At 32.7% G+C, this 17302-nt stretch overlaps 1 protein-coding gene across 4 annotated transcripts in view; it reads right to left on the bottom strand.

Moving 5' to 3' along the window:
* ZMYM4 (zinc finger MYM-type containing 4) overlaps positions 1-17302 on the bottom strand; it is a 122053-nt gene that overhangs the window by 52441 nt on the left and 52310 nt on the right. For 3 of the 4 annotated variants that reach the window (XM_051987656.1, XM_051987653.1, XM_051987655.1), the window contains exons 4-5: positions 17023-17087; positions 16486-16656 (exon numbers count right to left, since the gene is read on the bottom strand). In XM_051987656.1, the coding sequence (XP_051843616.1) occupies positions 16486-16656; positions 17023-17087 (236 nt within the window). The remainder of the gene's footprint in view (positions 1-16485; positions 16657-17022; positions 17088-17302) is intronic. The other variant, XM_051987654.1, reaches the window with a different exon arrangement.

Genomic DNA, 17302 nt, shown 5'->3' with positions numbered 1-17302 from the left:
CTCACTTAGGAGAGTGATTTGTTACAGATGCATATATTTTAAATCAGGTGAAATACACTTAAGACATAATTTGTCTATAGTGCTTGTGTGTCTTGATATCTATTCAATTACTCTTCTCTCCGCCCTCAGTGAACTACAATTTAAACTGGTTTTCTTAGTCCAAGGAAATAACTCAACTAAGAAAAAAGTTGTAGGAATCTTGTACTCCCCTTTCCATTTAAGTCATCTAAGTTAACATTATCAATAATAATCATATTTATATACTGCATTTTTTTTAAAAAAAGGATACACCTGTGAGGGAGGTAGAAGTATTATATGCCCACTTTACAGAGGAGGAAGCAAATTTAATTGACTTGCCCAGTTATATAATTAATTTCTTTGTGTGTATGTGCTACAGAATTATATGCTTAAAAAATTTTTTTGAAATTATCTTTAGTTTTTACATTACTTAATTTCCATATATACCCCCTACCACTGTTCCACTCAGAGCTATCCTTCACAACAGGAAATATTTTTAAAAGAGGAGCAGGGGAGAAGAACAACAACTCAGCAAAACCAACCAACCAACCACATCAATCAAGTATAACAGCATACAATATTTCAGTCCATCACACCTAAAAAGAAGGGCTGGAAGTGCATTCTCTTAGCTCTTCTTGAGGGCCAAGTTTTGTGATTATATTTCATATTTAAAGTTTTGATTTTTGTTCTTGTTTTTTCCATTTATATATTCTTAAAATACATTTTTAATTTACTTTTTTAAAACATCACCAGACATTTTCTCAGTCACCCTCTCTTCCCCTCCCTGACAGCTGATTCATATATTTTAAAAGAGAAAATGCAGAGAAAAGTAAAAACCAGCATATCGTTCATTAAATCAAAAAAGTCTTAAAATATATATGATGCTCCAAGACCAATTACCTCTACAAAGGAGTGAAATGGGTGTGTCTTTTCATTATCTTTTCACTGTGACCATGACACTTCTTTTTAAATTTTGCAATATTCACTTTTAATTCCTATCACTGTGTATACTGTTTTCTTGGGTCTATTTATGTCACTTGGCATCAAATCATTTAAAAATTTCCATTTGTTGTTCAGTTGTTTCAGTCATGTCCAATTCTGCATGACCCTATTGGGGGTTTTCTTGGCAAAGATACCAGAGTGGTTTGATATTTCCTTCTTCAAAATGTTTCCATACTTCTCTGTATTTATCATGTTTATTATTTCTTATAGCACAGTAATATTTCATTACATTTATGTACAATTCATTTAGTCATTCTCCAATCAATGGGTATTTATTTCATTTCCAATTTTTCTGCCTCTACAAAAAGCGCTACTATAAATATTTTGTGATGCATATAGAGGCTTTATTCATATCAATGACTTCTTTGGAGTATAAGCCAAGTAGTATAATTTCTGGATCAAAGGGTAGAGATATTTTGGATTTTTATTTGCATAATTCTAAACTGCTTTCCAAAATGATTGTATCAATTAATGAATACACAGAAATTGCACTAATGTGCCGCCCTTGCCAAAACTCCTCCAACACTGACTTTTCCCAGGTTTTATCATCTTTCCCAATTTGCTGAATATGTCAGGATTGTTCAGATTTGTATCCCTCTTATTAGTGATTTAATGATTTGGAAGCATTTGTTCCTAAGGTTAATAGTTTTTCTTTTACTGACTTTGTTGTTAGTACATATATGCCTCCCTGTATTCTTCATATCCTGCTTTTCTTATGATAATATGCCGTTAATACATTCTACAATTTATTTACCCACTTTCCAATCAATTGGCAGATATTATGTTTCCAGGTTTTGCTGCTATTAAAATACCATTAAAATTATATTGAAAAACTAGGGCCTCTTTTAAGTTCTTGGGATATATACCTAACAGTAATTTCTTTAGATAACAAGTTAGAACATCTTATTAATCAAGTGAATCTTATTGGTTAAGAATTAGTAAGGGGGAAAAAAGTAATTACAAACAAATTTGCAAAGTTGGGCAAAAATAATGTCTCTCAGACTAGTTTACAAAAATTATCTTTATTCACTGTCTTCTCAGGTTTCTTCTGCCTTGCATAGAGGTTCGCTTCTTCTTCCCTTCTGCTATAACAGCCAAGGTTCAAAAACAAGAACTGTCACACCAAGAATAGTATGTTACAGTTTTGTGAGCAGTGATGGTGGTGGAATAAAATAGTATTAAGAATCACACTGTTTGTAGACCATATAGAAACTTTAACTTAGATGTTAAGTGAGATAATTTGTCCAAAAACCTTCAAGTGGACATACTGCTGGAGAATCTAAATTATATCAATTTCAACATTCTCACTATAAATAAGACTAGCATGAAGTTGTAAGAAAATGTTTGATGAAAAATTTAAAAGGAATATTGTTTCAAGGTCTATCTGTCATTTTAAACTATAATATAGACTAAGATTTACAAAATAATCACACCTTAAAAATAACTGTAGATTACATGCCAATTATTTTTTGCAGAGGGTAAAGAGATAGAGAAATTATTTGAAGAACTCACTAAAGCCCTCCAAATTAAATGAACTTCCACTATGACTAATACAAAAAGAGTAATAAGATAGGACTTGGCAAAATAGATCAGGAAATAATACAGTTCAATCACAAAAAAGGAGACTAGCTAAAAAGCTTTAAATACAGAGGCTTCATGTCTTATATTATGAGCTCTTCTGCAAAAGAATGAGTAGGATGCTAGATTCATCATTTCAAAAAGAAAAAAATAATTATTGATGTGGAAATCATGCCTATGTATAGTTAGATCAATAACTTGTCAGAACAAAGATCAGAATCTGAAATTAAGAAATTAAAATTGGACATTATGTGCATCAAAAATCAATTAAACTTAGCAACCAATTATCAAGTACTTAATATGCACAAGGCATGATGGTAGGAAAAAAAAGCGTAAACCCATGTGACTTCAAGAAAGTTTAATTCTACTGCAAGGAAACAATCTATTTACAAATGAGTAAATTCAAAGAAGTCTCAAGGCAAAGAAAAAGGGGAAAACTGGGAAGACCAAGAAAGCCCTTTTACAGGAAATGGCAGTGGAGATGTCCTTTAAGGACACTAAGGATTTTAGGAGTTAAAAGGTGAGGAAGAAGTGGAATCTAGACATGGTGGGGATTACTGGGGCAAGAGAAATACAATGTTTTATTTGGGGAACCTAATAAGACAATTTGATAGAAATAGATTGCGCACAGAATTTTATAAAATATGCCAAGAGACAGACAAATCGTATAGGGCTTTTAATACCAAATTCATGAATTTGTATTTTACTTTATAGAGACAACAGGGAAAACTCAAGATTTTTTTGAACTAAGAGGCATCGAGTTGACACGATCTGATTCATATTTTAGGAACACCATTGTGGTATCCAAAAGGGAAATGGGCTGGAGGAGCAATGTATTTCTAAGCTACTTGAAAGTTGGGATGATCCTACAAGAATGCAAAAGATCCTAAAAAATATTACTAACCCTCAATAGGGAATCAAACAGTAAAGACCCTAGGAAAACAAAATAATCTGAGTAGTTTCATCACTATAAAATCATTTTAAGAATAGTTTATACATTTGTTGAAGGAAACTGACAAACATGAGTGAAGAGAGGCTTTATTTTCTATTGAGCATCAATTGGGAAATGGCTGAACAAGTTATGGTATATCAATGGAATGAAATATTGTTCTCAAAGAAATGATGAGCAATGATTTCAGAAAAGTCTGGACTTAAATGAACTGATATAGAGTAAAGAGAGCAGAATCAAAAGAACATTGTACATAGTAACAGCAAAATTATATGATAATCAACTATGACAGACTTAGCTCTTCTCAACAATGCAAAGATCAAAAACAATTCCAATAGATTTGGGATGGAAAATGCCATTTGCTTCCAGATGGAGAACTATGGAGATTGTGGATCAAAGCATACTATTTTTACCTTTTCTATAGAAATATGTTTAAAGTGACTGTGTGTGTATGTGTGTGTGTCTATCTCAAGCACACATATCAAATTGCTGTCTTGGGGGAGGAGGAAGGAAAGGGAGAAAAAATTTGGAACTCACACTCTTATGATTATAAAAACGAATGTTGAAAACTATCTTTACATGTAATTGGCAAAATAAAATACTGCTGAGAGAAAAAAAGACCAAACTTTTAAACATACTATTCTTGGTGTGACAGTTCTTGTTTTTGAACCTTGGCTGTTATAGCAGAAGGGAAGAAGCAACGAATCTCTATGCAAGGCAGAAGAAACCTGAGAGACAGTGAATAAAGCTAGTTTTTGTAAACTAGTCTGAGAGGCATTATAAGATTTTTGCCCAACTTTGCAAATTTGTTTGTAATTACTTTTTTCCCCTTAATAATTCTTAACCAAAATAAATAAAAGATAAAATAATTTCAGTTGCAACTTCATAATCATACATTTGACAGGGATATACATAATATAAAAATTCAGTAATTACCAATTAAAACAAAGCATTCAATCCAGAAAAGTGAAACAATGTGTGTCCCAAGTAAAGTTTATGTTAATAAGATCATTTGAACTTTCTGTCCCTTTTAAACATTGCCAGCAGAGTATGCCTGAATATTCTCAATGATCTAAAAAACAACAGTTCAGTGAAGTTAGAAAAATGTTCTCATTAAGATGTGCTTTAAAATTAAGAGTAAAATTGTTAACTATAAAATTGAAGGATGGTTACATTGGTCATCTGAGAGAAATGATGATCCCTGATCAGGAAAAACTATTGTGAACCTTAGGAGTAGATTAAACAAGTAGGATTAAATCAGTCCCAATTTTGATGGTCAATGTTAAGACCTAGAAAAAATAATCTGCCATCCGATCCATTAAAAGTCATTGCATTCATAAACTTCAAAACTCCTTTATTTGATCTTAACCCTTTATCATTCCATTGTTTCCTATGCTTTAGCATTCCAGACTCCTAAATCTGTTCTTCAATCTTCAGTACAACTTCTATATTCTCCACCTCTCAATTCTTTCCCAACTCATCACCTCTGTCAGTAGCTATACCTACTCCCTTTCCTGTGGTCAACACTTTAGTGAAACAGCTCAAAGCTATACTAATCTTTATTCTCAAATCTCTTCCTCATCCCATCACAAACTACATACATCTTGCCAAACTGCAACCCTAGATCCCACAATCTATCCCCCTTCATTCCTATTCATATGCTGCTGAATTAAGCTGGGAGGAGAATCACAAAAAAAAGTTGAATCTGCCACAAATATGCTTTTTCTAATCTTGCTGGGCTCTAAAAATAATAAAGTAACAACTCTTTACCTAATTTCTATACTGGTTGTTGCTACCCTTTCTCATATCTTCTCAATCCTCAATCCTCCTCAATCTTCAATCACTCTTTGAGTGAGGCTATTTTCCCCTCCTAATTTCACAACATTCAAGATATCTTCTCCCTAACAGCTTTTCCTTTACTCCTATAATGAAGAGCTGGTCCTTTCCAGCAAATCCATCCCTTCTATATGTAACTTTGATCCCATTCCCTCCTGTGTTTCTCCAGCAGATGGCTCCCTATCATCTTTACTAACTCTAATCTTTGGTCTCTCCCAAATATACTTGTATCTTTCCCTATTTTTAAAACAAACCAAAAAATAAAAAATAAAACACTCTGAATCCTGCCATTCCCAATTTCCACAATACTGCATTTGTCCTCCGTCTTCTCTACTAACTTGCTTGAGAAAGTCAACTATATTATGTACCTCTACTTCCTCTCCTCTCCTTTCTCTTAACAATTCTCTGAAATCTCATTAAACAGAAAATGCTCTCCTCAAAAGTACAAAAGACCTTTTAATTGCCAAATGTACTGGTCTCTTTTCAATTCTTCAAAACTTCTTGACATCTCTACACTTGCTATTGATCTGATGCTACTGATCACTACCTCCTCCTAGTTATTTTCTTGTCTTCATTACCTTACTACACTACCTCTGTCCTAGTTCTCCTGACAGTTCCTTCTCCTGTCTCATTTGATGGATCTTTACTCAGGTGATGCATTCCTAAGGCTCCATCTTGAGGCTTTTTCTGTTACTTAACTTGGTTATCTCACCAGTTCCCATAAGTTCAATTATTATCTCTGTGTGGATGATATGTGTGTATTTATATCTGTATATATCCAGAGAGAATAGGCTCTCTCCTGAGTGACGTATAGCATCACCATCTCCATTGCATCTGAAACTAGACTTCTAAGGCTAGTTATATTTAATATATCTCACTACTCATTTTCCTCCTAATTTTCCCATTACTGTCAAATGCACAACTACCCTTGTCATCTAAGTTCACAGTTAGTGTCCCTCTAAATTTCTCATCCTCATGTAGTCCACATACCAATCCCACTGTCAAATCCCTTAAGTCAATTTCAAGCCCTTATCACCTCTTATGTGGACAATTTCAAAAGCTCTCCATTGGTATCCATTTTAAATGCTTCATTCACTCCAACCCATCTACTATTTAATTGCCAATATGATTTTCCTAAAGCATAGATCAGAGGATTATGCATTCCCTTATTTAATCAGTTCCAATGGGTCCTTATTATCCCCAAGATAAAATATAAAGTTCTAAGTCTGGCATCTAAAGCCTTTCACCATCCGGTCCCTTCCTTTACCAGTCCCAATACTTGATGATCAGCCACACTGGTTTTCTTGACAGTCCTCAGATACAAATTTTTAACTCCCTTTTCTGTGCCTTTGTACTGAATGTCTTCTTGGAATGCTCTGCCTCCTTCCTCACGTCAGCATCTTAAAGTTACTGACTTTCTTCTAGTCTGCTCAAATGCCACCTTCTAAAGGTCTTTCCCAATTCCTCTGAGTTCTATAATGTTCCTTCTTGAGATTATTTTCCATTTATTCTGTATGTACCTATGTTTTTAAAATGTTGTCTACCACATTAGAATATAAACTCCTTAAGGAGCAGGAACTATTTGTGGTTTTCTTTATATATACAGCTCTTAATACAGTGTCTGGTATGTCATTGGTATATCATAAATGCTTGATATACACACATATACATACACATACATGCGTGTATACACACACACACACACACACACATACATACGTGGACATACTGGACATGGTGAAAAAAGCACTTTGTAAACTTTCAGGTGCCACAAAAATACTAACTCATTTAAGACCCAAGTAAAGTCAGCAATTTATGAAGCCTTTCTAGTTCATTTACAACATAATCTTGTCCTTCAGATTAACTCCCATTATCATTTAATCATGTCATTCCACTGCAAACAAATAGGAACAATCTTGTACAGTTAGAGCTTAAGATTTCGAGAAGATGGGGTCTAGTTCTGTTGAGCATATTACCATACTTTCAGTCACATAGGTTTGAAACTTCACGATTATTCTCAACTAGGTTTAGTAGGGAATTATAATGACACCAGCTATACCCTAATTCAAGGCATGACTGAGCCAGGAAGGGTGAAGAGTGTTTAAAACACCACCATGTTTGCTAAAATACATTTGTTAATAGATACTTTTAGCAATATCGTTCTTCTTCACATCATTTCTACTTCCCATTGTAGACTTACCACTTCCCAGAATTCCATACATTATAATAAAGAAGAAAGAGGAATAAAAGACAACTTCCACAAAATTCATCAACATCCCCAAAAGAGTCTGGAATCATTATCCATGGTTCATAGATCTCCATAAGTAAGTATCTTTTCATTTGTTACTTTGGCATTAGAAATGCCATTCTAATTTCCCAGCATGTAGATTCAATTAATTTAGTTGTTACTTTTTCTACTTACATTCATTGTAGTTGTTATTAAAATTGTTCTCCTAATCCTCTACTCATTAGTTTTTCGATACTCATTTTGTCTTTATCATTTCTTACAGCACAATTATATTACATTACATCCACACGTTACATTACACACGTACCATTACAGGTATGTAGATGGTGGGAAAAAATTTGCTGGCTCTGGAGATTAGAGGCCCTGAGTTCAAATCCTACCTAAAATATTTATTAACATCTGTAGAATTTCAGAGATGAAAGGAATCTTTTTTTTAATTAAAACTTTTTATTTTTCAAAACATATGTGTGGACAATTCTTCAACATTAGCCCTTGCAAAAACCTTGTGTTCCAATTTTTCTCTTCCTTCCCCCATCTCCTCTCCTAGATGGCAAGTAGTCCAATATATGTTAAACATGGTAAAAATATATGAAAGGAAGGAATCTTAAAAATTATCTAGTGGAAACTCCTCATTTTGAATCTGAATTTGAATAAACTGAGACCCAGTGAGGTAAATTAGTCAGAGGTAAGAGCCAGTTAGTGGCAGAAAGAGAAATAAAATACCAAGTCTTCTAACTCCAATTAGGTGATTTTTTGGTATTATGTAACTCCATTCCTTAAGTTTTTCTCCATAACTAGATTATAAATTTTTTAAGAGCAGTAACTATCATCTTATTCCTTTTAGTTTAAAATGTATTTTTATTGACATGGTTATTTTCACAGTGCCTATAGATGTTCCCCTACATTCCTGTCACTCCATGTCAAGAACCATACTTTATAAGAATTTTTTTTTTAAAGTGGGAGAAAAAATTATAGGCATAAAGAGATTTTTCAAACATCATTACTAGTATTATTAACAATGACAACAACAAATTCACTTAGCTGGTGCTTGACAGTCTACAAAATTCTTTTTCCACAAACCTGTGAGGCATCACAGTTTTTTTTAACATTATCAAAGTCTCTTCATACTGTCTCATTTTATGCTAGTTCATAACAGTACATTTTGAAATCTTTTTCTAACAAGCTTAGACTGGTTTAAACAAAAACATCAGATATCTATTTTACAGATGAGGAAGTTAGGACTTAAAATTGATAATCATGCAAAACATAAAAATCATAACTTGCAGATGTTCTAGCTCTAAGAACTCATTTTTTTCATTTTACTCCCTGTCTACTTCTTTGTATTCATCTTGTAAACTACCACAATGGTTTGCTTCTTTTCTAGAAGATACTTAAGAATGTTACTCCTTGAGCAATTTGGAACTATGCTCAAAAAGTTATCAAACTGTGCATACCCTTTCATCCAGCAGTATTACTACTGGGCTTATATCCCAAAGAGATTTTAAAGGGAAAGGGACCTGTATGTGCAAGAATGTTTGTGGCAGCCCTCTTTGTAGTGGCCAGAAACTGGAAATTGAGTGGATGCCCATCAATTGAAGAATGGTTGGATAAATTGTGGTATATGAATATTATGGAATATTATTGTTCAGTAAGAAATGATGAACAGGATAATTTTCAGAAAGGCCTGGAGAGACTTACATGAACTGATGCTGAGTGAAACGAGCAGGGCCAGGAGATCATTCTATACTTCAACAACAATACTACATGATGATCAATTCTGATGGACATGGCTCTCTTCAACAATGAGATGAACCAAATCAATTCCAATAGAGCAGTAAGGAATTGAAATAGCTATACCCAGCGAAAGAACTCTGGGAGATGACTAAGAACCATTACATTGAATTCCCAATCCCTATATTTTTGCCTGCCTGCATTTTGCATTTCCTTCACAGGCTAATTGTATAATATTTCAGAGCCCGATTCTTTTTGTACAGCAAAATAACGGTTTGGTCATGTATACTTATTGTGTATTTAATTTATACTTTAACATCTACTGGTCATCCTACCATCTAGGGGAGGGGATGGGAGGAAGGAAGGGAAAAATTGGAACAAAAGGTTTGGCAATTGTCAATGCTGTAAAATTACCCATGCATATAACTCGTAAATAAAAAGCTATTAAAAAATTAACAAAACAAAAAAACAATATGGAAAAAACAATTCTAAGACTATCCCAGAATCTGTCAGTACTTTAAAGGAAAACTTTCCTATATAATGACATACTGTCCTAGCCTTGGTTTTAATAAAACATATAAAGGCAAAAAAAAAAAAAAAGAAAGAAAGAAAGAAATGACCAACAGGATGATTTCAGAAAGGCCTGGAGAGACTTACATGAACTCATGCTGAGTGAAATGAGCAGGACCAGGAGATCATTATATACTTCAACAACAATACTATATGATGATCAATTCTGATGGATATGGCCATCTTCAGCAATGAGATGAACCAAATCAATTCCAATGTAGCAGTAATGAACTGAATCAGCTACACTCAGCGAAAGAACTCTGGGAGATGAGTAAGAACCATTACATTGAGTTCCCAATCCCTATATTTTTGCCTGCCTGCATTTTTTTCCTTAGTTCCTTCACAGGCTAATTGTACAATATTTCAGAGTCCGATTCTTTTTGTACAGCAAAATAATGGTTTGGACATGTATACTTATTTTGTAATTAATTTATACTTTAATATATTTAACATGTATTGGTCATCCTGCCATCTAGGGGAGGGGGTGGGGGAAGGAGGAGAAAAATTGGAACAAAAGGTTTGGCAATTGTCAGTGCTGTAAAATTACCCATGCATATAACTCGTAAATAAAAAGCTATTTAAAAAAAAAAAAAAAAAAAAGAATGTTACTCCTTGCCTACATATATCTTAAACACTAGAATATCAAATTCCTTTTTCCCTGGGGCCCAATTTCTACAAACTCCATAGAAAGCACACACACACACAAAATCTATATACTTACAACAAGATAAAACTTGTCATGATTATCATAACTGCTTTTTTTGTCACTAACTTTTGAACTTCATTGTTTTTCATTAACTAAACTAGAAAAACTAAGGGCTTCTTGCAAAAGAACTTCATTACCCCCAAGTAATCAATTTGAAACTATTCACAAAAATTCTCAAGTTGTTTGTATCCTTTAAATATAAATGACCTCATTAGTGGGCATATAAACCAGGGGAGTCAAGAGCGTAAAAAACAATGTAATATTGTATATACCCAAATAATCATACCAGCACTCTGTGGTAGCAAAAATCTGGGAAGCACAATAGGTACTCATACCTGAAAAAAACAGATTGTGTGAATGTAAAGAAATATGAAGATTTATATGGTCTAATATAAAGTAAAATAAGTAGAACCAAAAAATTACTAAATGACTATAGCCTCATAAATGAAAAGATTACTAAAAGAAATTTGAACTCTTTAGTGATGAAAAAACAAAGTGCTAATTAAATATAATTCCTCCCTAGTGACAGGAAAGTGAATCTCTACTAAAGAAAAATATTGTATATAGTTAAAGCTGGTTTCTGTTTTACAGGATATTTTTATTTAAATGTTTTTCATCATTACCATGGAAAATTCAATGGGGATTAACTAACAATGACAAAAGGGAGTATTGAAATGTTATTTAAAATAAAATGAAAGTTTAAACTAGATAAGCTTTAAGACAATTTTTAGCTCTAAATTTATGAATTATGATAGGGACAATTCAACACGTAGTTACATATTTCTTTACTTGCAAGATTATCTGAAATATATTCCATCTCCTGGCAAAAACGTGAAGCCATTTTATCTCAAAAGTTATGTTTAACTCTTATATAATAAGTTACTACACTGACTAGATTTCTGAAAACAACATATTTTTTCCATCTGACTATGGCAAAAAAACTTAAATTTAATTGTTATTAGAATACATATCTAATTTTTAAATACAACATTCAATTAAAAGAGTTGAGGAGAAAATGCAAAATTAGACAAGTTATATATTTTATAGCATTCATCCCTGACAAAATATTCAGCATCACAAAAAAAAATGACATTAAAAAAAGAAAAGGACATTTAGCATATATTGTTCCAAAGAGAAAGTATATACATGCACATGAAGGAGTTGAACTTTAACAAAAGTTTAGAAATGAATTGTCATAAACTGTCTTAAAAAATTGATTAACAAAAGAATTAAGTGAAGATTACATTTACTTGGATTAGAAAAGCACAAATTACTATTTCTTTTCTTTTTTTCAAAACCTTTGAATTTAAAGATTAATTGCTACTTTCATGATCAAAATCTCAGCTTTGAAACAGATAAGAAATAAAATCCCATTCTTCAGGAATGGACTGAAGCATTTTACTGTTTGTAATACCCAAGTTCTCACCTTTTCTTTCTTCATATTCTTTTAGAAGCCAATGGTCTAGAAATAGAGCTTTCTTAATTGAAAGACCCCTCAGAGGGTTTGTAGACTTAGGTCTAATATCTATTTTGTTCAATGTACTTGCACTGGCCAAGACTAGGCCAAAAAGCCATCACTACACTAGTCTTACTTTGCCAAAGGTGAGAAAATTAGAAAAAAAGAAAAGAAAAATGACAAAAAAAAAAAAAAGAAAATGGAATTATGGTTCAAATGAGAGATGATCAGTGAATACATAGAAAAGGAAAGTTTGATCACAAAGAGACAGCATAATTTCATCAAAAAGGCCATTCCAGACTAATGTTAATTCCTTTTTTGATAAGATCATAAATGAATAAAAGGGAAGGAGAATAAGAGAATTTATTAAGTACCTATGTATGGCACTTATTACATTGAAGCTTGACACAAAGAAATAACTTCTCAACTATCAAAACTGCAATAAGATGAAATAAGATTTTTTTGGAGAAGCAATAAATTCATCATGTAAAGAGATTACCATTAGATATACTATAATCAAGATTCTTTCTAGTAGGGGTCAGACTAGAAGGCCAGTGAAGCTCCTTCCTTACCTGAATTTTTGTGCCTCTGTGACTATAATTCTTTGTTTAACTGTGGTTATATTTATAAAAGCATTGTCTGAAATGAGAATTTGTTTTTTCAATCACGTTTGGTTTAATTTTTTTAAAAAGAAAAAACAGGTAAGCCTTACAGGCAATTTCTAAAGTAGGATACAACTTTATAATCCCACAATTGACTGAAGTATATAAAGCCAATAAGACCAAGCTGGTTTTGTTTACTGTTGTCACAAAAGCATTTGACTAAGGAGAATAAAATGCAATCAAATACCTCTTTAGAGAAAATATCTTGCATATACACTGAAATCTTACACAATTTCATGGGAATATGAGAATGTGAGAAATAATTTGCACATCTTTCTATTCCAATCACTATTAATCAATGTGATATGATTCTATAGGTGTAGTGGTTATAAATTCAGTATATTAGGCCCCAGATAATAAATTCACTTGCTTACTCATAGGAAGCTAACCAGAGGCCTTCTACCTTTGTTTTTCCTTGTCATGGTGGCCAAGCCCAGTGTGGCAGCAGAGGTGACTCAATTACATTAAAAGTACTCCAAATTATTTTTGTACCTCCAGTTTTCTCTCTGTTCCCCAAGAGCAAGTACCCATCTTATGACCGTTTAGTGGAGATTCCCCAATTTTAACTCAACTTATAACGCCCCTCATGTTATATCATTTTTGGCCTTCAAAAGCAAGCTCTACCAACCAATAAGGTTATGTATTTCACCATGACTCTTTTGCATATATGGGTATCAAACTTTAATACAAGGCTCTGAAAGAAAGGAGCATCTTGGATCATGAGGAACACCTAAAGTGGGAATGAGCTCAGAGATATGCACATTAAGTATAGGAATCAAGTGAAATATTTTAGCAAAGAGGTATATTTACCAAAAACATTCAAATAATATCATGACATATGTTCAAAAGTAAGATAGAAAGAAAAAAAGATAAGACTTTGTAAATGTTCCTAATTTGGAAAATACAATGTAATAACTGATCCACAAAATACTATACACTCTTCTATGTGAAATCCTAAACATTTTAATTTAGCCATTGACACTAAAAATAAATAAATAAATAAATGGAATGGAAAAACACAAATAGCCTAAATTATGCCACTCAATTGGGGCAGCTAGGTTGGTACAATGAATAAAATACCAAGCCTGGAGCAGACAAGACCTAAGTTCAAATATGGCCTCAAACACTTACTAGCTGGGTGATCCCGAATAAGTCACTTGATTATTTGCCTCAGTTGCTCATCTATAAAATGAGCTGAAGAATAAAATGGCAAGACACACAAGTATCTTTACCAGAAAAAATTATATGAACTGCTGCAAACTTCAGTACACAGTTAACAGTATTATTACAATTATAACCAACTATGAAAGTCATTCAGCTACTCTGATCAATACAATGATTTACCACAACTTCAAAGGACTCATAATGTAAAATGCTACACATCTCCAGATAGAAAATTGGAGGACAGAATAGAGACTGAAGCATTTTTTCATTTTTTTTATTTTTCTTGCTTATTCTTCCTTAAAAATGGGCAAAAATAAGTTTTATATGACTTCATATGTATAAGAGGTATCAAACCTCTTATCTTCTTAACAGCTGGAGAAAAATGGAGGGGCAGAGGAAAACTGGAAAATAAAAATTTTAAATAAAAAAAAAAACAGTAACAAATTAAATCTATCAAAATGTATATCTACTCTAAGGTAGTTAAGAATACCACAAATACAATTATATGGGTTATTAAATCAGATTGAAATACATTTAGTAAATTGTGCAGTCCTTTTGATGATCCAAAGTAACTATCATTACAAAAATATTAAAAGTAACATGGGTACAAACAAGGTAAACAGCATAGTTCTGGAATCAGAGTTACATTTTTTGGGGGGGGAGGTAGATTATATTTTAACTCCATTTTATTTTATTTTATTTTATTTTTTTAAATAACTTTTTATTGATAGAACCCATGCCAGGGTAATTTTTTACAGCATTATCCCTTGCATTCACTTCTGTTCCGATTTTTCCCCCCCCTCCCTCCATCCCCTCCCCCAGATGGCAAGCATTTAAATGATACTCCTGATACTTATTCTCTCTGTAATTGCAGCAAGTCATTTAATATTATCAAATTTCAGTTTACTCATCTACAGTGAGAGGGATGGACTGGATGGTATTTCAGTTAGATCTATGATCTTTAACCAATATATTCTTCCAGTGATGCTATATTATAGAATATAAGAATTCTACCAAAGTTCAAATATAACTACATTGTAAAAACACATAGGCTGCAGTATATAATCAATAACTTGCACAAAAACAACATAAACTATTATCAAGAATTTATTTGACCAAAGCAATATTATTTATTCATGCAGTGAGAATAAGATCAAATGAGATTACATATATAAAACATATTGCAAACTTTAAATTGTTATATAAACACTAGCTTTTTATCATCATTAATATTTTTAGTGAGAAATAACAGATGGAGAGGCTCAGTAGTATACTGACATTAAAGAGAAAAACCTCCAATCCACTAAATCCATTTTATGGAGGACTATGGGAAAGCATTATTAATTAAATGGCATGAGATCTTGTGAAGAGATGAGTAACATGTAATTACATTGCTAAATACAGCAATGAAATCATGACTCTATTCAAATATATAATAATTTAAGAATAAATTGCTGCATATTATGTCCCTCTTCGAGTAAATTCATTCTTAGTTTAACAAATTTTAAAAATTCTCATCTTATTTTCTTCTAGATCACTTTATACTCACCAAACTAGAACAATCTCATTCTAAAAATTAACAATTGGCACATATTGTCCAGGACTAACAATTCAACAAAAAGGAAACAAAATGATAGTATTAACACATATCTTTTCAAATTTGATTTTTTCTTTCTAAGTTTTTTTGTTTGTTTTTGGTTTTTTTTGCTGAGGCAATTGGGGTTAAGTGACTTGCCCAGAGTCACGCAGCTAGGAAGGGTTAAGTGCCTGAGGCCAGATTTGAACTCAGGTCCTCCTGACTTGAGGGCTGGTACCCTATCCACTGTGCACCTAACTGCCCCCTCTTTCTAAGCTTTCAGTCAAATAACAGTAAGAGTGAATAGCTACTTCTCTGTTTAGTAATAAAAATGAAATAGAAAACAAAGCATCAATAAAAAGTACAAATCAATGGTATTACTCTTAAAAAAAAAAAAAAAAAAGGAGTCAGGAAATGAAGAGAACAAGAACAAAATGGATCCAAGGGGAGAAAAAACTGAAAAGGAAGGAAAAAAAAATACAAAAATATGTTTTTCTGCAGAGAAAAGAAAATTGGATGCTACCACCACCTGTGCTTTTTGCTAATTTATCAACATATGAATGTTTAGACCTCCAGAAGCAGTTGGTGGTGATATGGAAAGAGCACTGGGCTGGGAGTCAGAAAAACCTAAATTCAAATATGGCCTCAGGCACTTAACTAGGGATATGACTCTGGGAAAGTCACTTAGTCTCATTGTGTGTCAGTTTCCTCAATTGTAAAATGGAAATAATAACACCTACTACTTTCTGGGGTTGTGAGAATCAAGAGAGATAAAATCTGTAAAGTACTTAACCAGGCACTTATTTCTTTTTCTCCCTTCCTACCTACCCCACCCTTCGCTTCCTAACTCCCATCCCTACCTCACCTAGAGAAACAAGCATTTTAAATCATTTCAAAACCAAGTACCAACAGATACTTCATGGAACTAATCAATTCATCTTGTGAATGGAAAAAAAACCAACCATGAAAAGTAAAGAGGTAATACTTACTTGAGCGGTGTCAGGCTCATCTTTAATTTTATCTAGAAGTCCTGGCTGTGGGGCCATTGCTTTGTCATATTCATCATCCAAAGGTTCTTCTTTAATTCTAATATTTGGTGCAAAGGAATTCCCCAGTTCTGGACCAATAGATTCTTTACTGGGAAATGAATAATTTGATTCCTAAAACATAATGTAAAACATTAATGAATATTTACATTTAAATATCAAGTTTCTCTAATTTTCTTACCTACAGAAAAATTCATTAAGAATAAGTAACCCCATGGCTACTTAGGAAGGTCCCTACACCTAAGAATAATGGTTCTACATAATTGAATACAAAAAAAATAAAAATAAAGCAGCTTGGGTTTGACCAGAGGTTTCTTAGAACCTCTGTCAAGATATTTTTAGGCAAACAAATAAAGAAATCAGCAGTTGACCTGAACAAGCTAAATCAATTATTTTGTTAGGAAGAGATGGGAATACAGCAACCTTTTGACAAGAGTTATGTTACATTAATAGCTATCTGTATACACATTAAAAACTTACCCTGAAGTTTGTTTCTGGGGTTTGTGGTAATTGGGTATGTAATGTTTCCTCAACTTGATTAGCTACTGGAAAAAACAAATGTGTATATAAATATAATTCTTGTAAGAAGCGATTTGGAAGGGTAACAATTATTCATTAGTTTCCCTTTTCAGCAAGATATTCAAGCTGAAGTAGGTCTCCAAAAGCCCCAAAGGTAAGTTGATTCAAGGCCCTTTATAAGCTGGTACCTTTCAAACATCTCCCATTACTTTCCCCAATACCAATCCTCCACTTAAGTCAA

The sequence above is a fragment of the Antechinus flavipes genome, chromosome 3 (assembly GCF_016432865.1).
Source record: "Antechinus flavipes isolate AdamAnt ecotype Samford, QLD, Australia chromosome 3, AdamAnt_v2, whole genome shotgun sequence".
Classification (NCBI taxonomy): Eukaryota; Metazoa; Chordata; class Mammalia; order Dasyuromorphia; family Dasyuridae; genus Antechinus; species Antechinus flavipes.
This window is presented reverse-complemented; position numbering and strand designations above follow the sequence as displayed.